This window comes from Malaya genurostris, unplaced genomic scaffold (assembly GCF_030247185.1).
Source record: "Malaya genurostris strain Urasoe2022 unplaced genomic scaffold, Malgen_1.1 HiC_scaffold_15, whole genome shotgun sequence".
Taxonomy (NCBI): domain Eukaryota; kingdom Metazoa; phylum Arthropoda; class Insecta; order Diptera; family Culicidae; genus Malaya; species Malaya genurostris.
Genome location: NW_026682642.1, coordinates 10,685 through 31,763, shown reverse-complemented (window position 1 = coordinate 31,763; position 21,079 = coordinate 10,685). Strand labels below are relative to the sequence as shown.

At 34.9% G+C, this 21,079-nt stretch overlaps 1 protein-coding gene across 1 annotated transcript; it reads right to left on the bottom strand.

The window, feature by feature from the left end:
- Positions 1-42: 42 nt before the first annotated feature.
- Positions 43-16,777, bottom strand: LOC131439927 (cathepsin L). The gene is made up of 6 exons (XM_058611034.1): positions 16,626-16,777; positions 16,400-16,522; positions 1,904-2,109; positions 1,405-1,529; positions 607-1,043; positions 43-542 (listed from the first exon to the last, which is right to left on the bottom strand). Exons 2-6 carry the CDS (start codon positions 16,490-16,492, stop codon positions 381-383), a joined length of 1,023 nt encoding a protein of 340 aa, XP_058467017.1. The 5' UTR covers positions 16,493-16,522; positions 16,626-16,777; the 3' UTR covers positions 43-380.
- Between the last annotated feature and the right edge of the window lie 4,302 nt (positions 16,778-21,079).

Genomic DNA, 21,079 nt, shown 5'->3' with positions numbered 1-21,079 from the left:
CCTCAAACGCTAGACTGTTATCCAAACTAAAAGTTGATTGAGTAAATGTTTTTTCGATATTTATTTTCTTTTCTACACGTAAATTGTAATACACAAAGTTACATTCAACAAATTTACAGATTATATCTCACTAAAAAAGACACTACCAAGTTGAACATATTTGTTTAAACGTATTTTAAAAAATTGTCCGCGCTGCCGTTTGCTTCGATTAACATGTATGTAGGATTTTTGTCCTTATCAATCTAATGCGAAAAAAAATGTTTTGTTTTATGGCTATCTCGCAAGTATTCGATTAGAGCATACAAACATAAGTGCAAATGTAAAATTTTAAAACACGATCATTTCCCACACTCTATTCACAAATCGAACAACAGGCTCAGTTACACCAACGGGTAGCTAGCGACCGTAGCGATTCCGCAATGATTATCACGATTACGGGCCATTTTAACGTAACCTTTGTCACCCCAAGTGGTGCCCCAGGAGTTCTTCACCAACCAGTAATCTTCACCATCTTCGCTGGTTCCGTATCCAACGGCTAGAACCTATAGGATGTCATATATATTGTTAGCAATCAATTTTTGAAAAAGAAATTTTTTTGATACATACACCATGGTCTAGGTTCTGCGAGTCACATTGTGGTTCATAATAAACACCCTCCGAGTAGAACTGGAAAGATTCGTGCGAAGCATCTATAGCCACTGATACTGGTCCAATAGTAGCCACTGCTTTCTGAAGAGCCTCTTCATCGCCCTGAGGAATGTCAACAAAGCCCTTATCGGTGGCTCCTACAGACTTTGGACTAAAGTGACAAGTGTCATCGATGGCCTCATAAGGGTAAGCTTTTTCCGTGTCGATACCGTGGTTATCCTTTATGTATTGGAAGGCAAAGTCCATCATACCACCATTGCAACCATTGTTTCCGTATTTAGTGGAGCAATCAATTAAATTCTGTTCCGAGAGCAACACCAGCTTACCAGTTTTGCGGAAATGCTGTCCCTCGAGAGCTCCGGTAGCGGAGAACGACCAGCAAGATCCACAGTGACCTATGAGGGAATATAAATTGTCATATTGTTTATTTTTGTATCAGAATTGAATGTTTATGTCAACTGGAGACGAATGGCAAGCGAAGTCAATACATTCGACGCTTATCGGAGTGAAATGAAAACTCAGCAGGTTTCTGCGGGTATAATATTTTACTTTTACGCAAATGGTTTGCATTAATTTCAATCTAAATTTATTCAGAAGAATAGTAGGAATAAATGAAATTTGTTCATGTTGGTAAATACCAGATAGAAATAATAAGCAATTATTGACTTTTCTAAAGATTTGTTCTAATATTATTTACTAATTAAATTCGAAATTCTAGAGCAAGATTGGAAATAAATACTATACTCAAACACTCACCTTGATCTTTCACAGGGGTGACAGCACCCTTTTTCCTCCAGTCAACAGTCGTTGGCAGTTCGATATTTGCTGGTTCTATGAAAGTAACAGGCTCTTCAATGCTAACACCCTGAAGACCTCCATGTCTGAAACATAAAACGAAAAATGAGTAACGCTGTAACAATCGAGTGTTGGGTTACACCAGAATTGTGTTTTTGGTGATTCACCTCAGTGTATAGTATTTCATATCACTTTCACTAATAATGAAACGGTGTGAAGTGAAACCATTTACTGTCGGCAGAAATTCAACTACGTATTTAACTTTATCGAATGATGCAGATTTCGTAACAGAGGAAAGAATGGACATACCAAAATATGTATGCAGTATGTGCAATTATTCTTTATCCCATAAGGCATACAATAAATGGAAATGATTCCCAAAAATCGTTTGTACTGCACCCGTTTTACTCAAAAATCTACTATTTATAATTTTTTGTTAAAAAAGGTACTATGCACTTACTTTGGGTTAGTACGATTGAATCCGTTAAGTGTCTGGACAAATTCCTCATGCAACAGATCGGCATACTTGTTGATGCCCAGTCTGTATTTCTCTTGGCCTCTATCGAAACGTTGGTTATGCTTGGCGATTTTATGTTTGTTTTGCACATATATCTTCATTCGCAATCGTTCCTCCGTTTCACTGTCATATTTTTTTCGGTGCTGAAGCTGTAAATATAAGTACAAAACGTAAATATTCATGAATTATTCATGAAAAAAATTTAATCCTAAAACGTTAGATTTGATGTGCTAAAAGCTTGTGTGATTGAATTCAACAGGTCGAATATGTTGACTAGAACAGTACGTTTCATGAATGTCCAGTAGGGTTATCTTTATTTGTATTAAAACTTTTGTTTATTAAACTTTATTTGTATTAAAACTTTTGTTTGTTCATTTATTGCAATCTATTCGTACTAGCACGAGACGTGGAAACTTAGCTTGTTTTAGCTTTATGTAAGTATCCAACCATAAACATATTGAAACCAGTGGATGAATAAATATCTTTCAGAGATTGGACTTATAAACCAGTAAATATACTTTAGTTCCTCGGCTCTACGTTTTAACAATATTAAAAACGTATTTAATCCACCTAGCAGTGAGATGATACCTTATTTTATCAATCAGCATATATTTTCGTTGTGTTTAGTTTTCATGAAATATTTTTATTGACTGTTATTATTTTAAATGAATTGTAATTATAATTTTGCAACAGCAAGACGTATTGAAGATAGAAATTGTCTGAAACCTTAAAATTATTCCAATCAATCTAAACGTGTGACAATCGATTAAGCATTCCATGAAATGCAGAACTGAATTTATATTGAAAGTTTTTGTCATTATTTATGACATTTCCAGAAACGGCATTAAGAGACCAGCATAACCAAAAATAGATCGTATATCCATGAATTAGTATGACGAGTAAATTAAAATGGTTTGAACCTCACTTTGAAGATTTTTTGGTATCGTCTCTTCGATGACGGTTTGAACTCTAAAAACTCATCACTCTGTAATTACTAAATTGCAAGTCGGAATCGGATAAAACTCACCAATTTTGTATGGGACCATAAGTTTATTTTAATTTGAGCTTTTGTTTATTAAATTCGTTTTGGCTATCTTTTAGCTTCTCTATTCCCGATACTTTCGGAAACGGAATTCGGAAATCGGTGTAACCGAAGTCAGTTAAATTCGCATAATGGATTTCATAAAATTCGAAATTTTTGAAAATCAGTGTAGTCATCTTAGAGAAATCGTAGTGCGTTGCACATACAATTTTTGGGCACCTTCCAGGATCGAAAACCGAATACCGGTAATACTGAAATAAGTTTATTTGGTTGTCGACTGTCAAAATCTGTGAACCCGATAGACCCGATATATTTATGTGGAATTTTTACACTAATCACCCTGTATCTCCTGAACCGGAGGTCGAATCTGATGAAAAAACAAGCAGTTTTTATATATGTCATGTTCAAACGATTGTGTTGCCAAAATGAAACGTGCTAAAATCGAAACGTCATGAAAAAGGGTGCTGTGCAAATTTACACTACTCGTATAAGGCGAAATGTTGCTTACATAAAAATATCGATATCTCCTTTAAATTTCGACGTAAAACTTCGTGTAACTCGAAAGGTAACCATCCGATCTCAAAACCATTCAATAGCGTTCAGGGTGGAGAGACCTTCCATTTGCGACTAGTTTGATCAAGATCGCTCCAGTCATCTCTGAGATCTCGACCTCTATGTTGACAACACACATACACACATACATTTGCTCAGTTCGTCGAGCTGAATCGATTGATATATGACACTAGGCCCTCCGGACCTCGGAATATTTTTTCTAAAATTTGAGCGAATTCTATACTTTTTTTATATTCATAAAAAATGTAGAAACAAATCATTCTTCTTCTTCTTCTTCACTTCTGGTGGCGTCACCTCACTTGAGATGACGCCGATTGATGGCACAGCGATTTAGCTATATTGCCAGTTAGTTTTCGTTTAAAGTCCAATGGACTTTCTTTTCACTGGACTACAAGCCGAACTGGAAAGCCGATCTGTCACTACTGCGACCACACATCAGCTGAGATTAAATAGATGATGACGCTGATGTACCCCATAGGCAACAAACGAGACAAAAATGAAATCTCAATTCAGCGTTTGATGACAAAGCAGAAAGTGAAGATAGACTTGCGATGCGGTGTGTGTTGCTTTCTGTTGGATGGATTTTCATAGAGATAGAAGTATAATTGAATACTGTGGCGGCCAAGTAAAGTGAAGCATGCTTGGTTCTTCTAGTCAATTAGGCTGTCTTATCATGTGTTTATCCATGCAAGGTAGTTTAAAAGGCAAAACAATTTCCCCAGATAGGAGCTAACTACGAGTTCAAGTACCGTCTCTGCGGTAACATTTTCGAGGTTTTCATTACATAGTTGCATTCATATGTCATTTTTGAAATCTCTTTTCCTCGTTAGATACTGACCAAATTTAGATACAAACTGTTCCATTGCAAAACCTATCCTCTGGGTAGACCCAGTTCAGGGGTCGTATTGTATAAGGTGGCTTGAATTGGTATCAGACGACCGAGAATTATTTAATATCGTATATGACTGTTTTCGTGTCGTGTGCGGCGACCAAACCAGGAGTTCCAAATTTCATAAGAATAACTGGTACATTTCTATTTATCGACGATCAATTTATTATGTCGAAAAAAGATTTCTTTATCTTTCGTCTGTATTTGAATATATTCTTTCCCTGTTATTTGAATATGAAAAACAATAGTTTACACTTTGTTTTTGCGAATATAACACAAAATGCAGTCATGTCATATACGAACCAGTCTCTGCTTACTTTATTTGTATTTGGAAAATTCAAATGCATCACTCTCAAGATTAGTTGAAAAATATTGCTGAAACAGCATAACAGTGATTATGAAACTGACCGACCGCTAGGTCTAATGAGGTGACGACTATTAGCAAAATACTGATAAGTAGCAATGCGAGTTTTCTCTGTCTTGATTTTTAAGGTCATTTAATGCAGTTGTTAGAACGGTTTGTTGTCGTTTTCTTTCTTACAAATAAGGTGTGTTTTCTTCATACAAAAAGAAAATGTGTTATTATACGCGAAGTAGAAATATTCTACAGTATAATCGTTTTGCGATATGCGCTGAGTGACAGCATCGCTGATGGCAGAAAATTGGTGCATTCTTCGATGTACTAGAGTGGTCAGATAATTTCTTTTTCAACTGTCACATGGAAAGCGAGGAATGGGCTAGGTCAGCTTCTTAGCTTGGTGAACCAATAATAGCGAATTTTTTGAATGAATACTTCGAAAAATGACCAACTATGAATCCACAAATAAATTAAAACAAACAATTATTCCGAGGATCATCAAAATTTATTAGTCGTAAAATGGTTCGTGATGTATTTGAAAACAGAATAGCAACTGACTTACTTGATTAATTTAATGCACGGAAGATTGTATTGTTTCGTAGAAGTGCATGTTGATAATATTCTCTTACTCAACCTGAATTATTTAGGACTCGATTTTTTATTCACTTAAATTCTGGTTCGACCATCGATTTTAATGTCAATGTCGTAGAAAATGTTAATATAGTTTCTGCATAGTTCAATTTCTAGACAACCTTCTAGTTCCGATAGGTAACGAAAGTTATGATGGATTTGATGGCAAAACAAGTATGCATGATTTCTATGGGGTTATCTCGGCATATAATGCCACTTAAAATCATACGAGAATTTCAGCGGATGACGTCGCAATTCTAAGTGACACACTTTGATAATGCGTTGCTTAGTTATCTCTCGGAGCTAGTCGCGTGCATGAGCATCTCGTCTTGGTTTTTTATTTTCAAATAATATGATAATGATACTGCAGCACTTTACCGAGCTGTACAACGACGGCTACATTGAATCTTTTTGCTACTATAAGCTCAATAATTTTTTTTACCGTACCATTCTTTGGTGTTTTCACGACATACTCAATCATTTTGGTTTGAATAGAAGCATCGTCATTTTCATCACACTCATTGATTGACCTATTTTTATTTTTTATTTCATGGGTAATTATACGAATTATCAGGGGTAGGATGGTGAAATCAAAGATGTTCTAAGAAGAAGATTTCTTCGGAAAATATTATGGGACTAAATTTGGACTACGTTCACATCTATCACTATACAACGCTATCTTGTGAATTTTCTTGCGCGAATTCTTTGAGAACGGATTTTTCTATGACATTGTGCCTTTTGTTTTTGTTGCAGGTTGGCCTTGTATTGTCATAAAAAATACTGAGAGTGTGTGCGTGGAAAATTTTCTGCTTTCTTATCAATTGTATCATCCGTTAAAATCATGCCTATTGAGTACGCGTCTAGAAAATCCATTTAAAATTATTTTAACTGTACCAATAATCGTGAAGTCACATAAACTTGTTTCAACAAAGCGTCTGACAATTCATCCAAATCCGGCCTTAGAATATCGAATGTTCTTGAAATAAGTTTATGATCAAACTAAAATTTATTAGTGAATACTCTGTTTCACTCGAAACTTTCGTCGAACATGTCTTGAATGCAGTCTCGTATTTTATATCCCACCCTTGAACATGTTATTGTTTTCAGTGCGGATTTAAGGTTTATAATATCATTTCATACAATAAGTTGGAAGACATAAAATAATAATTCGGTGTGTTTCGACTTAACTTGAACCGAAGCTGAACTAATTTTTTTGTCACATTGAATGAACAATTAACACATGGATCAATAAGTCCCGAGACTAAAGCAGAGATGGCGCTCGTAGTAAACCAGTAACCACGTCTTTCTAGAGTACTAACCTTTGCTTGAAACGGGTCAAAATTTTAAGTCGGTCCGACCAGAAACAGCTGAGTTATAGAGGTTGGAGTAAAGTCGTTTTGCAGTTTGTTTAAAAAATGGAAAAAACCGAGTTTCGTGTTTTGATAAAGCATTGTTTTTTAATGGGTAAAAACACCGTGCAAGCGAAACAATGGATTGAAAAATGTTATCCGGGCTCCTGTCCATCAAAAGCAACGATTTGTCGGTGGTTCGCCGAGTTTAAACGTGGTCGTACCGACACAAATGACGCGGAACGCTCGGGTAGACCTGTGGAAGCCGTTACACCGGAAAATGTGAGTGAAGTGATAAAAATTATAATGAAAGATCGTAAAGTAAAGCTCCGTGAGATTGCTGAGATGACACAGATATCATATGGAAGTGTATTTACTATCCTTCATGAAAAATTGAGTATAAAAAAGGTGTTTTCCAAGTGGGTGCCGCGATTGCTTTCGATGGAACAAAAACAGCAACGAGTCGATGATTCAGAAAGCAGTTCGCTATTTACTCACAACAAAAAAGATTTCTTGCGTCGTTACGTGACCATGGACGAAACATGGATACATCACTACACTCCAGAGTCGAAGCGGCAGTCATCTGAGTGGCGCACAGCTCGCGAAAGCCGTCCGAAGCGTCCGAAAACGCAGCAGTCAGCTGGCAAAGTCATGGCGTCAGTTTTTTGGGATACGCATGGCGTGATTTTCATTGACTACCTCGAAAAAGGTAAATCGATCAACAGTGATTATTAAATTGACTTACTGGTGCGTTTGAAGGAGGAAATCGCAAAAAAACGACCGCAAATGCAGAGAAAAAAATCCGTTTTCATCAAGACAATGCACCCTGCCACAAGTCGATGAAAACAATGGCGAAATTGAATGAATTGGGCTTTGATCTGCTTCCCCACCCCCCATATCCGCCAGATATCCGCTCTTTGCTGATCTTGAAAAATGCTCCAGGGAAAAAGATTTGGCTCAAATGAGGAGGTCATTGCTGAAACTGAAGCTTATTTTGAAGCGAAAGATAATTTTTTTTATAAACATGGTATTGAAAAATTGGAAAAACGTTGGAACCATTGTATCACCCTAAAAGGTGATTATGTTGATGAATAAAAAAAATTGCAAAAAAAACGTTGTTTCCATTGTTAGTCTCGGGACTTATTGATCCATGTGTTAACACCCACACTTCGGATCAACATGCTGTCTAACACAATTTGTTCTAATTTGCTGAGATTTCGAAAGGTCTAATGAGACAACACTACATCGGTTTTGATGATCTCGTGTCCGAACTCGCTGCCAATGGACCCAAGTAACATTAATATTAATAAATACTTGTAGCTGTCTTCAATGCTACATAATAAATCTTGCAATAAAACTTTAAACTCCACGAAAACCTATTGAAAACCTCTATAAGAGCATGTTCCTGCCAAGTGGACCATTCTTCATAAGGTTTATAAAGCAAAGTGAAGAATCAGCATAAAGCTGCGTTAAAACTTCAAATTCATGAAAATTTTGAAACCAGCTTTACGATCAACATTAAATTTATTTGGATGGAAAAATTCCGCTATGAATAAACTGTCGTTTTGATAATATTTTTCTTGACTATATGTGTCCTGTCTGCGTTGAATGCAATCAATAAGAATTCATTGGATTTTATTTACAAGTTTGAGGCTTCAACCGAACGTAAAAACTTCATGCGCTTTTATTTTTATCGTGAATGTATGGATAAAAATAAGAATTATAACTAATCGCCTTGAAATAAATACGGTTTTTTGCAAAAGTCTCCATGATTCATGAAAATTATTTTCTGTGATTCATCGTCTTTTTTGAATAAAACTATTTCGTGGCGGTAAATCTTGTTCATACGTTCTGAAAATGAATTATAAAAGTCCATCATACTTCCTCGTTTTTGCATTTCGAAGTTTATTTGATGTCAATAAAGGCTACGGCAAAGATCATCATAATGGCGGCCATGACATTTCCTTTAATGCAAATTACACTTAATCTAAGAAGCAATGAATCAAATAGCCCACAACAAGAGTGTCATAAATGTACTTTAGAACTCACAAATTTGCTCTGAGTGGAACTGTCATTAAATGAACACGCTCACACACAAAACTAGATTTATGAAAGAATTTAACTGACAATGTTTTAAAGAAAAGTTATTAAAGCAATATTAAGAGCGTTTGCATGGTTTTATTCTAGTACAAATTAATTCATTTTTAGTCCAGTTGTTAGTCTAGGTAGAAGGTTTTATAGAAGCTTTAAAAACTATGATATTACTTGTCAAAAGTGACACTTATTATAGTTGTTATAAAACAAGTAGTGATTGAACAAGCAATTACAAAACTCCTATAAATTATCATCAAAACCATAAGGCATTCGAATTGTTACTTGGGGACTCCATCCAATTGTTACTTGGGACACTCCATCGTAATACAAACGATATTTCACATTAGATCAAAAAATTACAATTCGTTTTAAATACAAAATAGGGGCGATGATGTTTATTATATTTCATAATTATGCCAAACGACTCTTTACCAAACGGAGTTATTCTAACGATATTATGCCAATGATCTTATGCCGAATGGGCCACCCCAGTTTACTTCACCTGTTTCTACCTCATTGCTATTTGTGAGAATTAGGTGTACTTTACCCCAAAACCCCATGTGGTTTTGTGAAATGCAAAGGCAACTTTGTACATACATTTTAAAGGCATGTGACGTTTTTGGTGTTATCGATCGCTCTTTCACATTACTATTCCACTATAATGATTTTTACTAGTAGCTAACTTGAATAACTGAGAATAAAACAAAATATTCGTCGATTAGGACGGACGCCAATGTTTTTGCCTTTCTCATATAGAAAGGTTATGCAATCACTGTGAAAACCGACATTTGAACCGAGACCCGAAGGGCCGAGTGTCATTCATAACATTCGACTCAGTTCGTCGAGTACGCAAAATATCTCTCTCTCTCTCTGTGTGTGTGTGTGTCTGTGTTTGTGTGTGTGTATGTGTGTGTGTGTGTGTGTGTGTGTGTGTGTGTGTGTGTGTGTGTGTGTGTGTGTGTGTGTGTGTGTGTGTGTGTGTGTGTGTGTGTGTGTGTGTGTGTGTGTGTGTGTGTGTGTGTATGTATTTATGAACCGTTTTTTTGCACTAACTTTTCTCGGAGATAGCTAAACCGATTTTCACAAACTAAGATTCTCATGAAAGGTCCCTTGTCCCATACAAAATTCCTTAATATTATTTGGATCCGACTTCCGGTTTCGGAATTATGGGGTATTGCAAAAATTGTGAAATTAAATGCATCAACTTTTTTTGGGAGTATGCTAAACCGATTTTCACAAACATAGATTCATATGAAAGCTCTTTAAGTCCCATACTAAATTTCGGAATTTTTCATAGATAGCGCGACCGATTTTCAGAAACTTAGGTTCAAATGAAAGTTCATGTGGTCTCATACGGAATTCCTGAACTTCAATCGGATCCGTAACTCTAGTATAAAATGTGTTAAAAATTTTATATCATCACTGAAAAGGGAAAAAAACACGTTAAATTTTTTTCTAAATCGACCTCAAATCTTCTTTAATTGATAGTTTTTGTCAGTAAACAAACCGATTTCGGTTATTCTTTCAAGAATCGAAAAAAAATATTTTGAAGAATACCACAGTATTATATATGATTGATATGAGAAAGGCATCATTACACCACTAGGTGTATTAAAACAGGTTTTTGTGTATAATTTTCTTTTAAAAAAATGACTTAAAAACATTAGATATGTGATTAAAATGATATATTGTAGTTTTATCAAAAGTATATACTATAATAGTATTCTCATTTAAACAGTAAACCGGGCAAATGGAGTTCGAAAATTGTTCACTCATCACAAAAAAGATACGACAGATCCACACAAATTTAAAAACTAAATTACTAAATGAGATCAAACAGTCGATTCGATGAATATTAGAAAGGGTTCTAAGAGCAAATGACAGTTTCCTTTTGTTGACTGTCTCTTTCAATTATTGCGACATATATCTATATTTCCCACTAATTTCCAATAGTACCGTGATAATGACAAGAAAAATTAAACAAAATTTAACTGTCATTTGCACTTAGGACATTTTCTAAGGATCACCATCAACTGTTGAGCTTTTTCATTCGATATCAGTTCATAAATTGGAATTTCCATACATTGATGTTGTTCAGAAAAATTCAAAACATAAAAAAATCGTTTAGTGATTTAGTTTGAGTGGTCAACGGTTTTCAGTTCTTTGAAAATCGTCGGCCGCGTATTTTGGTTATACTCAAACGGCTGTTCGGAGATCAGTTGTGGTTATTCAGAAAACGATCACTCTCAACAATATTCTGTCGAGAGTTAACTGTACAATAACTAATAATTGTGTAATTTGCTTTAAATTACCTCCAAGTACTCGAAGTTAAAAGAATCTCTGATAATAAATAATATTCTTTGGCTGCATTGTTTGCTTAGGGTGAATCACAGAACCGTTAGCTTTCTTTGTAACCAACTCCGCGACGACTACGGAAGAATCTGATAAGTCATCCTACTTCCGTCAAGTAAAATTATTTCAAATTATGTCAGTGTGCAATCTGCCGTGAACATCATCATAACGTAACGCAAGTGTTTAACATGAATAGTGGTGCAAAAAATACATCGCCAGCAATAATACCCAAACGAACTAACGATATCGAATACTATGATTTGGTCAATTCGTTGCTGTTATTTTTATTTGATGCAGCTGACAAAATATTTATTGTAGATATGATATCAGCTGAATTAAGAACGAAAAAAATAAAGATAAGAGAAACCAAACCATGTTTCAAAAATCAACATCACTTCTGATGTTTTTCTGCCTTTCCTTCAGAACTATGATGATCTTACCACATAGTCGGATCGAAGGAAGGTGAGTCTAAGGTGTTTGGTACGATCGTCTTTGACGCAGCCTAACCTGATACGATTTATAGTCACTGGTACTAAAACAATGGTACCACACCACAAAGCGAAATTCTCTGCAATCGAAACTCGGCTTATTCCATTCAGAATGTAATTTCGATATTAGATAAATGTTTACACCATTTTGTATCTCTAGAATGCAGATTTTCATTCCATTAATTGTGTAACAAGCACTGGTGTTCTACCATCCCATGGTTGATCATTTAGTGTTATAATTTAACAATAAGTTGAAAATATCATAAGATGGTGCTTGATGGAGCTGGAGGGGGCCCTACTTTATGTAACCTTTCCATAGTTTACTAGGTCGAAATTCTAGCCGAAAAGGGGTTAGAATCTATTAGAATTTAAATTGTTATCAGGATGTGATTGGTTTTGTATAGTACTTAGTTGTGCTTGTATTTAGTTATAGTCTTCTTTCGCTCAGAGAATAGAATGAGCGCGTTGTATCAATTTGATCGTGATACAATTCCGTTAGGAGTCTGTATTTACTTGTTGCGAAAAAAAGGCTGAGTTGATGGTTAACACTATCAACGATCAACCGAAGTTAACAAAATGTAAACATGTGTTAAAAACAGTTGACAGACTTGATCTTTAGTACGATATATATTTATTATATCTGTATAAAATGTTCAAAACGACGAATGTAACAATGAGAGATTCTTTTTGCTTACTTTCTCTTTCGATTATTACGGCACTCTTAGCAATCCTTCCCTCCAAATATTTACCGATAATAATAACTAAAGCTATCATCTTTTAATCTGCACTGAAGAAACTACCGAGCAAAGCAGGAATATTTCGCAATAATCGAAAGAGAAAATAAACAAAGAGAATCTCTCATTGTTACATTCGTCGTTTTGAACATTTTATACAGATATAGCCACTTGTCACTTCCTTGATGCCTGGAATCTTTATAAAAACTACCCGCGATGTCGATCCTTCTTTTGCACAGGAATCGCGTTCGTACGCATTCGAGTGAGAACAAGAATTGCTTGTTCGCATTCGTTCGTAGAATAGTCGATACGGACGTAAACAAGCATGATACAAAATCAGCGATAAAACTAGTCAAATAAAAATGATATCAAACATTTTTCGTTTCAACTTAAGTCTGTACCAGAACTGACGGTTTTAAGTTAGATTGGCGTTGTTCGAAAACAAGAATGAGGGGGATAAATTCAGAAAAAAGAAGTTTGAAATATATTTTGGAATATAACAAAAACGCCTTATAAATCAAGAATAGAAAGATTTGAAAAGGAAAACAAGAGAGGTATTGAATGTAATTATCTCTATGATCATTTTAACAGTATTGGTAAGTTACACTGAAATCTAGGAAAAAAGATGAATAAGGTAATGTATTTGAAAATCTCTTGATTCGATGATATTCCCAAGCCCACACATATTGCAGTCCCCCGGGCCCGAATTTGCATTCGGCTGCTCTGGTTCATACAGTAAAAACAAGTATGACGCAACCTTTGCAAATTATTGCTTATCAACAACTGAACCCTTTGCCCGCCCCCTTTACAACGCGATCCTTTCATACCAACGTTTACCAGTTCATCGGTCAGAACGTATCAATTTACTGATAGAAAACTAGAACGTAGAGAACAACTGATTGCGCATCAGTTTTTTTTTCACTTCGGACTGATTTATTCATTCCATTTTACGTCAGCGTTCCGGAACAAGATGATTTTGGCCAAGTAAAAAAACATCTATTATTAGGGTTACCCACTAATCCTAGGTTCACGCCCGGATTTTTATTACAGGGTGATGGTGGGTAGCGAAATATTCAAATCGTTAAAGCTGAACAATATATTTTGCTCTCGTTGATTATCTTTTGTACTCATGATAACAGAAATTTATAATTTCATATATTCTTTTCAGACAACCAGGGTTTGGATGAACGAAGCAGTGAAAATGAGTATACATGCTTCACGGCGTATGACATTCATGAATATACCTACTTTATGAACCATGTCGCTTTTGAGGAAGCGTGAGCCTTGTTGCTTTTTTGAAATGGCTGTCTATGCACGAGAATAGAAGAGAGCAAACAATATTCACCCATACTACTGTTTCTTCTTCTCTCGGTAAGAGACAAGATCTAGCCCCATGACTTATTGCTAGCAAACTCTATTCACGAAGCTAAAAAGTGATGATGATTATATATTCAGTTTTCGCTAACAGACTGATGACTGGCTCTTAACTGTCGCATGTTTCTTCGAGGTCCGAACGCGATTCACATTTGTTTATACAGAATTCATATTGTGTGCACTGCCACCGCTAGAGCGTCTATTAGAATAAATGTTTTGCTGTAATGGGAACATGTGTTCACCTCATAGCAATACACAATGAAAATTTAATAAACAAATGTTCAATGCGCAATACTGATTAAGACTTATTTTTTATCCTACTGGTTGATTAACTAATCATGCACTATTTCGATTAAACTCAATTTAACGCTATTCAGCAGGAATTTGATTTACAGAAGTAACAAGAGTGCAGGAGCTAGTTTCTTTCTAGCAGCTAGCAAACGAAGCGTTTGCTTGTTTGCAGTATTTACTGAGATCGCCAGATTGCTATTGCTAATCCTTCTCTCCTGCTACTTATGTTTATAATATTCAAGTATAACTAAGAATTCTTACCCTATAGTAACTTGACACGAATTAAATAAGTGATATGCAACAGTTTTCGTGGTATAAAGTCATCATCAACAGCCGTTCTCGTTCGGAAAGCCAGTCATCAGTCTATTACTGAAAACTGAATATATAATCTTCATCACTTGCTAGCCCCGCGAAGAGAGTTCGCTTGCAATGAATTGTTTTGTGAGAAGAACGACGTTCAGACCACGAGAAAGAAAATTCTGTTCACGGTTTCTGTGCTTCATGAAGACTCTAATACCAGCACACTGTACCATCTGTGCATATGTGGAATATATTTACTTCCTCTAGCGTTTTGTTTGTGTGGTTCTTTTAGGCTGGAAAGACGGCCTCATAGTAAGCGGTGGAATTGTTCGCTCACAATGCAATGGAAACTATATATTCATTCACCGGTGAATGAATATTCCAAACCCTGCAGATAACTCAAATATTTCAAAAATTTTAAAATATTCATTTTTACAACATGTGGAAATCCTCTCTAAATTCTCAAATCTCTTCATTTCTAACTTCTTCCTTACTATGAACAAAAAATGCAAATAATAATGGTTTACCATTTTATTTATATGGACTTTTCCAGTAACGGATATTGATGTGAAATTTTTTTATCAAATTCGTCGCAAGTCATTTTGAAATTCAGTTTTGTGAAAAGTTAGTGTTTGCCCTGAGAACAGGATGTTGTCCGCCAGACCCCTATTTATGATGTTCGGAAAAAATCCCGGCAGCATCATTAACGCCATCGATACCCCTATTATGAAGAACCGTTGCAATAAACCATATCTTGTTCATATGGTGCCTTTGAATAAATCAAACTGGTAGCGGTAATATTGTTCTTCCGCATACAACTAATACATAGAATCCTAGATCGATCACAGATTCATGCGGGTATTGCAAAGTCTCATACAGCAAGAGATAACAGCTGTAAAGTCAAACAGCTGTAAAGTCCTTAGATGAACCGGTAAATACAATGAATTATAAATATACAATAAAAATGCACACATTTTTATTAGACGTCTAATATAATTGTTACTTTTGTCCGAGAACCTATAGAACTAGCTGAAGCCCTGTAAAAACTCTTTCGGAACATTTTTGTTATTTGAAATTCTAGATTTGCAGCCTTAAAAATCTTAAAAGATTACAACAAAAGCGCGTGGCTTTGTTGTTGCCCAAAAATGTTCTACCTGGACCAAAAAGAAGCGAATCTAACGACAAAGAGAAAAAGGTTTTCAATTCGAGCTGAGCAAATGTTTGCTTATATTGAAACCAAACTCTGAGTCATGGTTGAATACAACAAAGGTTTCGATAGAATACAACGTTTCATACTGTCATGTTATCGTTTCCGAAAAAAATGATCAAAAACGTTGCTTTACAAAAAATCTTTACCAACATTAGCAGAATCATTCTGCGTCTATCATATCACATATCGCAATTTTCTCATTCATGAGAATTAACTAATTTTGGATTTGAATAATTCTTGAATAGCGTGAACGGCCAACACTTGCCACAGTCGTCAAAATATTCACTAGTGAGAATAGTACTGCAATACAGTGATTTCATGAAACGAAATATACCTATCGAATTACAATTTACAATCTAATTACATTATACTGTATGGCATATAATTGTTTTTCTGTTTTCTTCTGAAATGGTGTACTATCTCGTAATTCTTCAGTCATCCTTACTCACACAAAGACGGATACAGTGTATATATTTTTCACCACACATAGGTAACAATGTTTAATTTATTTAATACAACTATCTCTACAAAATGTTTTCGAAAAGTACCTCTTTTTCTAATGTTAACACAAGCAAATTAATTAATCTAACAATTTCACAAATACTTGTACAAAATAACTCAAACTGCGTCATTGAACTTGTGCTAATATGTTACTTCCGGAGCAAAATTTATATGGTATGAATTACGACAGAAGACCAGATATCAAATAGTTGAAAATATGTATTATCTATTGAAAAAAAAAGAATTTTACATACCTTGAAAGCATGCCATTCCTCTTTGACTAGCTCGAAAATGGAAACGGCGTTGGCTGCTGCCACAAAAACTACCAGAAGAACCAAAAACTTCATCTTGTTTTGGATATCTGCTGGTATATTGTTCTGGGGAAAAGATAACAATGGAAAATAAGACGCAGTATTGGTATTGGTAGATCGTATTTAAACCGAAAGTATAGATATTGAAACCAATTCAATTTTTACTTACATGTACACTAGATCACACAAAACAATAATTATTCAAAAAGGAATGCAAATAATTTTACAAACGAAACTCAATTAACTAGTCCCAGCAATTGCCTGACGATGAATGACTTTGCTATTACAAAGATCGAGTATTTAAAAGCGATTCTCTCACTATAACGGAACACTCTTTGTTTATGTTTGCTTTTTTGCAGTCAGAGATGCCAGGAAAATTTTTCAATTTCGAAATAGGGATCAGAGTGCCTATAACCAGAGTGACGACAGCTGTTCGCTCGGAATGACAGCTTTGCTCCAAATGAGCAAGCGACCTGTCAAATACAATGTAAATCTAACGAAACTCTGTCATTCTGAATGAACTGCTGTCGTCACTCTGATTACAGGTACTCTAGGATCAACATATCAGCATAAATCAAATAAACATAGATTTCTCACTGTACGGTGACACTAACAGCACCTCCAGTGACAAACGGGTGTTAAATGCGCAGGCAACTTTTTGCATGCATTTCAGGAGCATTTACGCCCCATTCTCCACCAGACGGTGCTTTTGGTGTCACGGGTTGTTCAACTACATTACTATTACACTGGGAAATCTATGTTCATTTGATTTATGATATCAGTCACTCAAAAAAAATAATCATGTTATAGTTACGTCAACTATTTGATTATTTTCCACCCTACTTTTCAAGTAGGTTTTAATAGACTGGCATTGAAAAGCTGTTTTGTGCATAATCCAATAAGAGTTACGTGTTTCATAGGTAAAATGTAATGTACTGTTCATATCACATTTACCAATCAGTTCATATCAAATTTTGCTACCAGAGAATTAATATATTTTTTTATATTGGTTGATTTTTATATAAATGTATGAAATGAAAAATACTATGAAAAAAAAACATTTATTTCATAAAATTAGAATGGAATTGCAATGGCTGAAAATAAAAAGCAACTGATAACGTCGTGGGATCCACCAGAACAGCGCTGCCAACTATACCGATTTTTGGACTCAATACAGGAATACAGATATGCTCTCTCAAAATACCGATATTTAAATTTTCATACAGATAAATACCGATTTTCAGTTTTTGTGTTGGATTCCATAGGGGTAAACCAGGTCGAGCGACCTTTTTTTTTGGTCGCAAAATCCGAGATCCGAGAACTCCCACAACACAACCGATGCAGGTTGAGGTCGCATTACATGGATCCAGTGCAGGGATGCCATTTATACAGATTTATCTGTATTCTACAGATTTTTACATGTACATACAGATTTTATACATAATATATATTTTGTACAGATTTTTCAAACTCAATACAGATTTATACAGATTTCTCTAAAACGGAAAGAATACAATAATTTTGTTCGTCTGAGCTCTCTTTGGTAGTAGTGACGAGATGAGAGTTTTGTAATCAATCGACGAATCACAAATTGATCTAAAAATCTTTCAATGGTGTTGGTAGCTTAAGTTAAGCGCTGAGATCCTACATCAACTAACCAAGCCAACATTTTGAAAGTATATGAAATTGAAATTATGTTTTGTTGATTCCGATTGGTGATGAAAATTTGAAAGCATTGAATGTTATAACATCATGATATGAATATTGAGCGCTCATTCAATTTCTCATTATAAAACCATAAATTTTTGGAATACCATTACCACAATAAATTTTCATTTTAAATATCTCGGATTTATAGTGGATACAGATAAATACAGATTTGTCACTCTGGGTAATACAGATTTTTTATGAAAATATCTGGCATCTTTGGTCCAGTGTCACTAGCTTTCTACCGATTTTGAAGTTCAAATGTCAGGTTCACAGATTAATCTGCACTCAAATAAAAATTCACGTTTGATTCACTTGAAAAATCACGTAGAATGGTTTCAAATGTCAAATTGAATATTTTACGTGAAGAAAATGAATGTTATACGAACATCCCCTAAAATGAATATAGTCATCACATAAGGTTTACGTGAATTGATCAAACGTCAAACAATCTACGTGAATTTCCAGTGTGAAAAACTCGATTTTGAAAATGGCGAGCAGTGGCCCTCGAAGTGTAAGTAGTGTAAATATTTGCGAGAAAAGTTATTTAATTACAATTTTTTACTCCATCGACCGGACCATTCCAGTATAAAAGTTTCCATATGTTCAACTGGACCGAGTGCCTGCGTGAGTCCGGAAGTTTACCCGCTCCTGCCGAATGCTTCAAACAGGCCGTCGGTATGAAGCTAGAGACACTGGAACCATGTAATGCGACTTCAACCTGCATCGGTAGTGTTGTGGGAGTTCTTGGATCTCGACTTCGGCTTCGGTTGGATGGCAGTGACAACATAAACGATTTCTGGAGGCTTGTCGATTTGAGATACCACTACGTTATTAGTTGCTTTTTAAGCCATTGGAATTATATGACAATTTTCTGAAATATATGTTTTATATTCCATGGCATTTTTCTTTCGACTTCAACCAATATGTAAAATAGTAATTTTCTGGTATCTAAATTTGATATGAACTGATAGATAAATGTGATATGAACAGTACATTACATTTTACCTATGAAACACGTAACTTTTACTGGATTATGCATTAAACAGCTTTTAAAAGCCAGTCCATTAAAACCTACGTGAAAAGTAGGGTGGAAAATATTCACATAACTTTTCACGTAACTATAATATGATTATTATTTTGAGTGTGTGTTTCACAGATTTTGAGTTTTCTGCACAGATTTTAAAACTGACACAGATTTTCACAGATTCTTGAATAAATCACAGATTTTCACAGATTTTGGAAATCGAGTACAGTTTAGCACCAAAAAGTAACACAGCGTTGGTTGTGAGACCTGTTTTTTTTTTTTAGCTCACCAAATTTGATTTTGTTCTGCTATCGGGGTACGGAAAACAGTCACAGATTTTCACATACTGGTTTTGGATTTGACCACAGATTTTTGAAAAAATGACCTGGCATCTCTCTTTTGAACCCGTTTTCAGTGGACCAACGGACTCACCCAGGCACTGTTTGATTGTTTGACGTATGGTCAATTCACGTCAATTCATTTTAGGGGATATTCGTATAACATTCATTTTCGTCACGTAAAATATTCAATTTGAAATTTCAAACGTAATACGTGATTTTTCAAGTAAATCGAATGTGAATTTTTATTTGAGTGGTGGATTTCAAGGAGTGTACGTTATTTGGCCGAAATTTGTTTGGCATAACTTTTGATTGTCATAAATGTGTTTGGTATAATATCTTTTGGCATAAAATAAGAAAACATACTGTTTCATTTGGCATAATTATCATTTGGCATAATTTCAATTGTGCATATTTTCTTTAGATTCGATTTGTTCTGGGAGTACTTTAAAATGCTGAAATACATAACTGCGTTAACTCTTCAGCTTGGCGCCGCCGAGGTTGCCTTGTCCTCGTTGTGGTATAAAAACTAGAAAATAAAATTGCGGCCTTCTATTGCGAGGCCAAGGGATAGTTAGTACCCAAGTAGCAAATGTAACTTATTGAACTTTCAAGATGTTTTACAATTGATTTAAAAATGTTATTTATGTTAGATATGTTTACAAATATATATTAAAATTGGTTGTGCAACTAATCACCGTCAAGTTTCACAATACTACCGAAAAAATCACTGTAGAACAACTTTAAGTACATCTAAAACAATTGTGCATTAAATCACCAACTTGTTAATGTTTCACTAGAAGCTCTACAAAAAATTTCACATCGTCATGTAAAACGGGAGTAACTATAACAATTGTGCAACTTATCAAAAACTTTCCAAATGGCTGTCATAATTGTAATTGTAGATCAGTGAGCGCAGTTTTCTTCAGTTTTAGAAAAACATTGGTATAAAATTCAAAACTTGCAAAAAATGTTGCGCAATATGTTTTAATTGAACGCAAAACTTGCAGACATGAGATTATTATCATAAAGGTTGCAGGAATACAGCGTTATATACGCAATGAAAACAAAAATCAATCAAATAATTTGTATTCGGTTTTCATTTTGCGAAAAAAAAATAAGCAGACCTGACATCTCTTTTCAAAGATATTGAACGAAAAGTTAATTTCATCATAGTTACTTCCATAGTTATATATTATCGCTTGTGCAACTTGATTTTGCAACTCCAGTACACGGACTTGCCAATATAATACCTACAGTGCATATCACAAAAGTCGGGCCCTCTAAGATAAATGACTATAATGTATTGTTGTTCAATTCAACTAGAAGATTAAAACTGATAAAAAACAAAACGTAGAGAATTTCTTTCCGAAATATTAGCATGTTAATGTTTCCTGCTATTTAGATAATATATGTCATTACGTTGGGTGAACCATTTTCTATTCAACTCACTGTTACAATCGATGCCATATTGGAAAATATTCAAGAAAAAATCATTTCGAGATTTTTCAGGTTTGATTACACATTAGTTTGATCGAAATCGTATGAGAA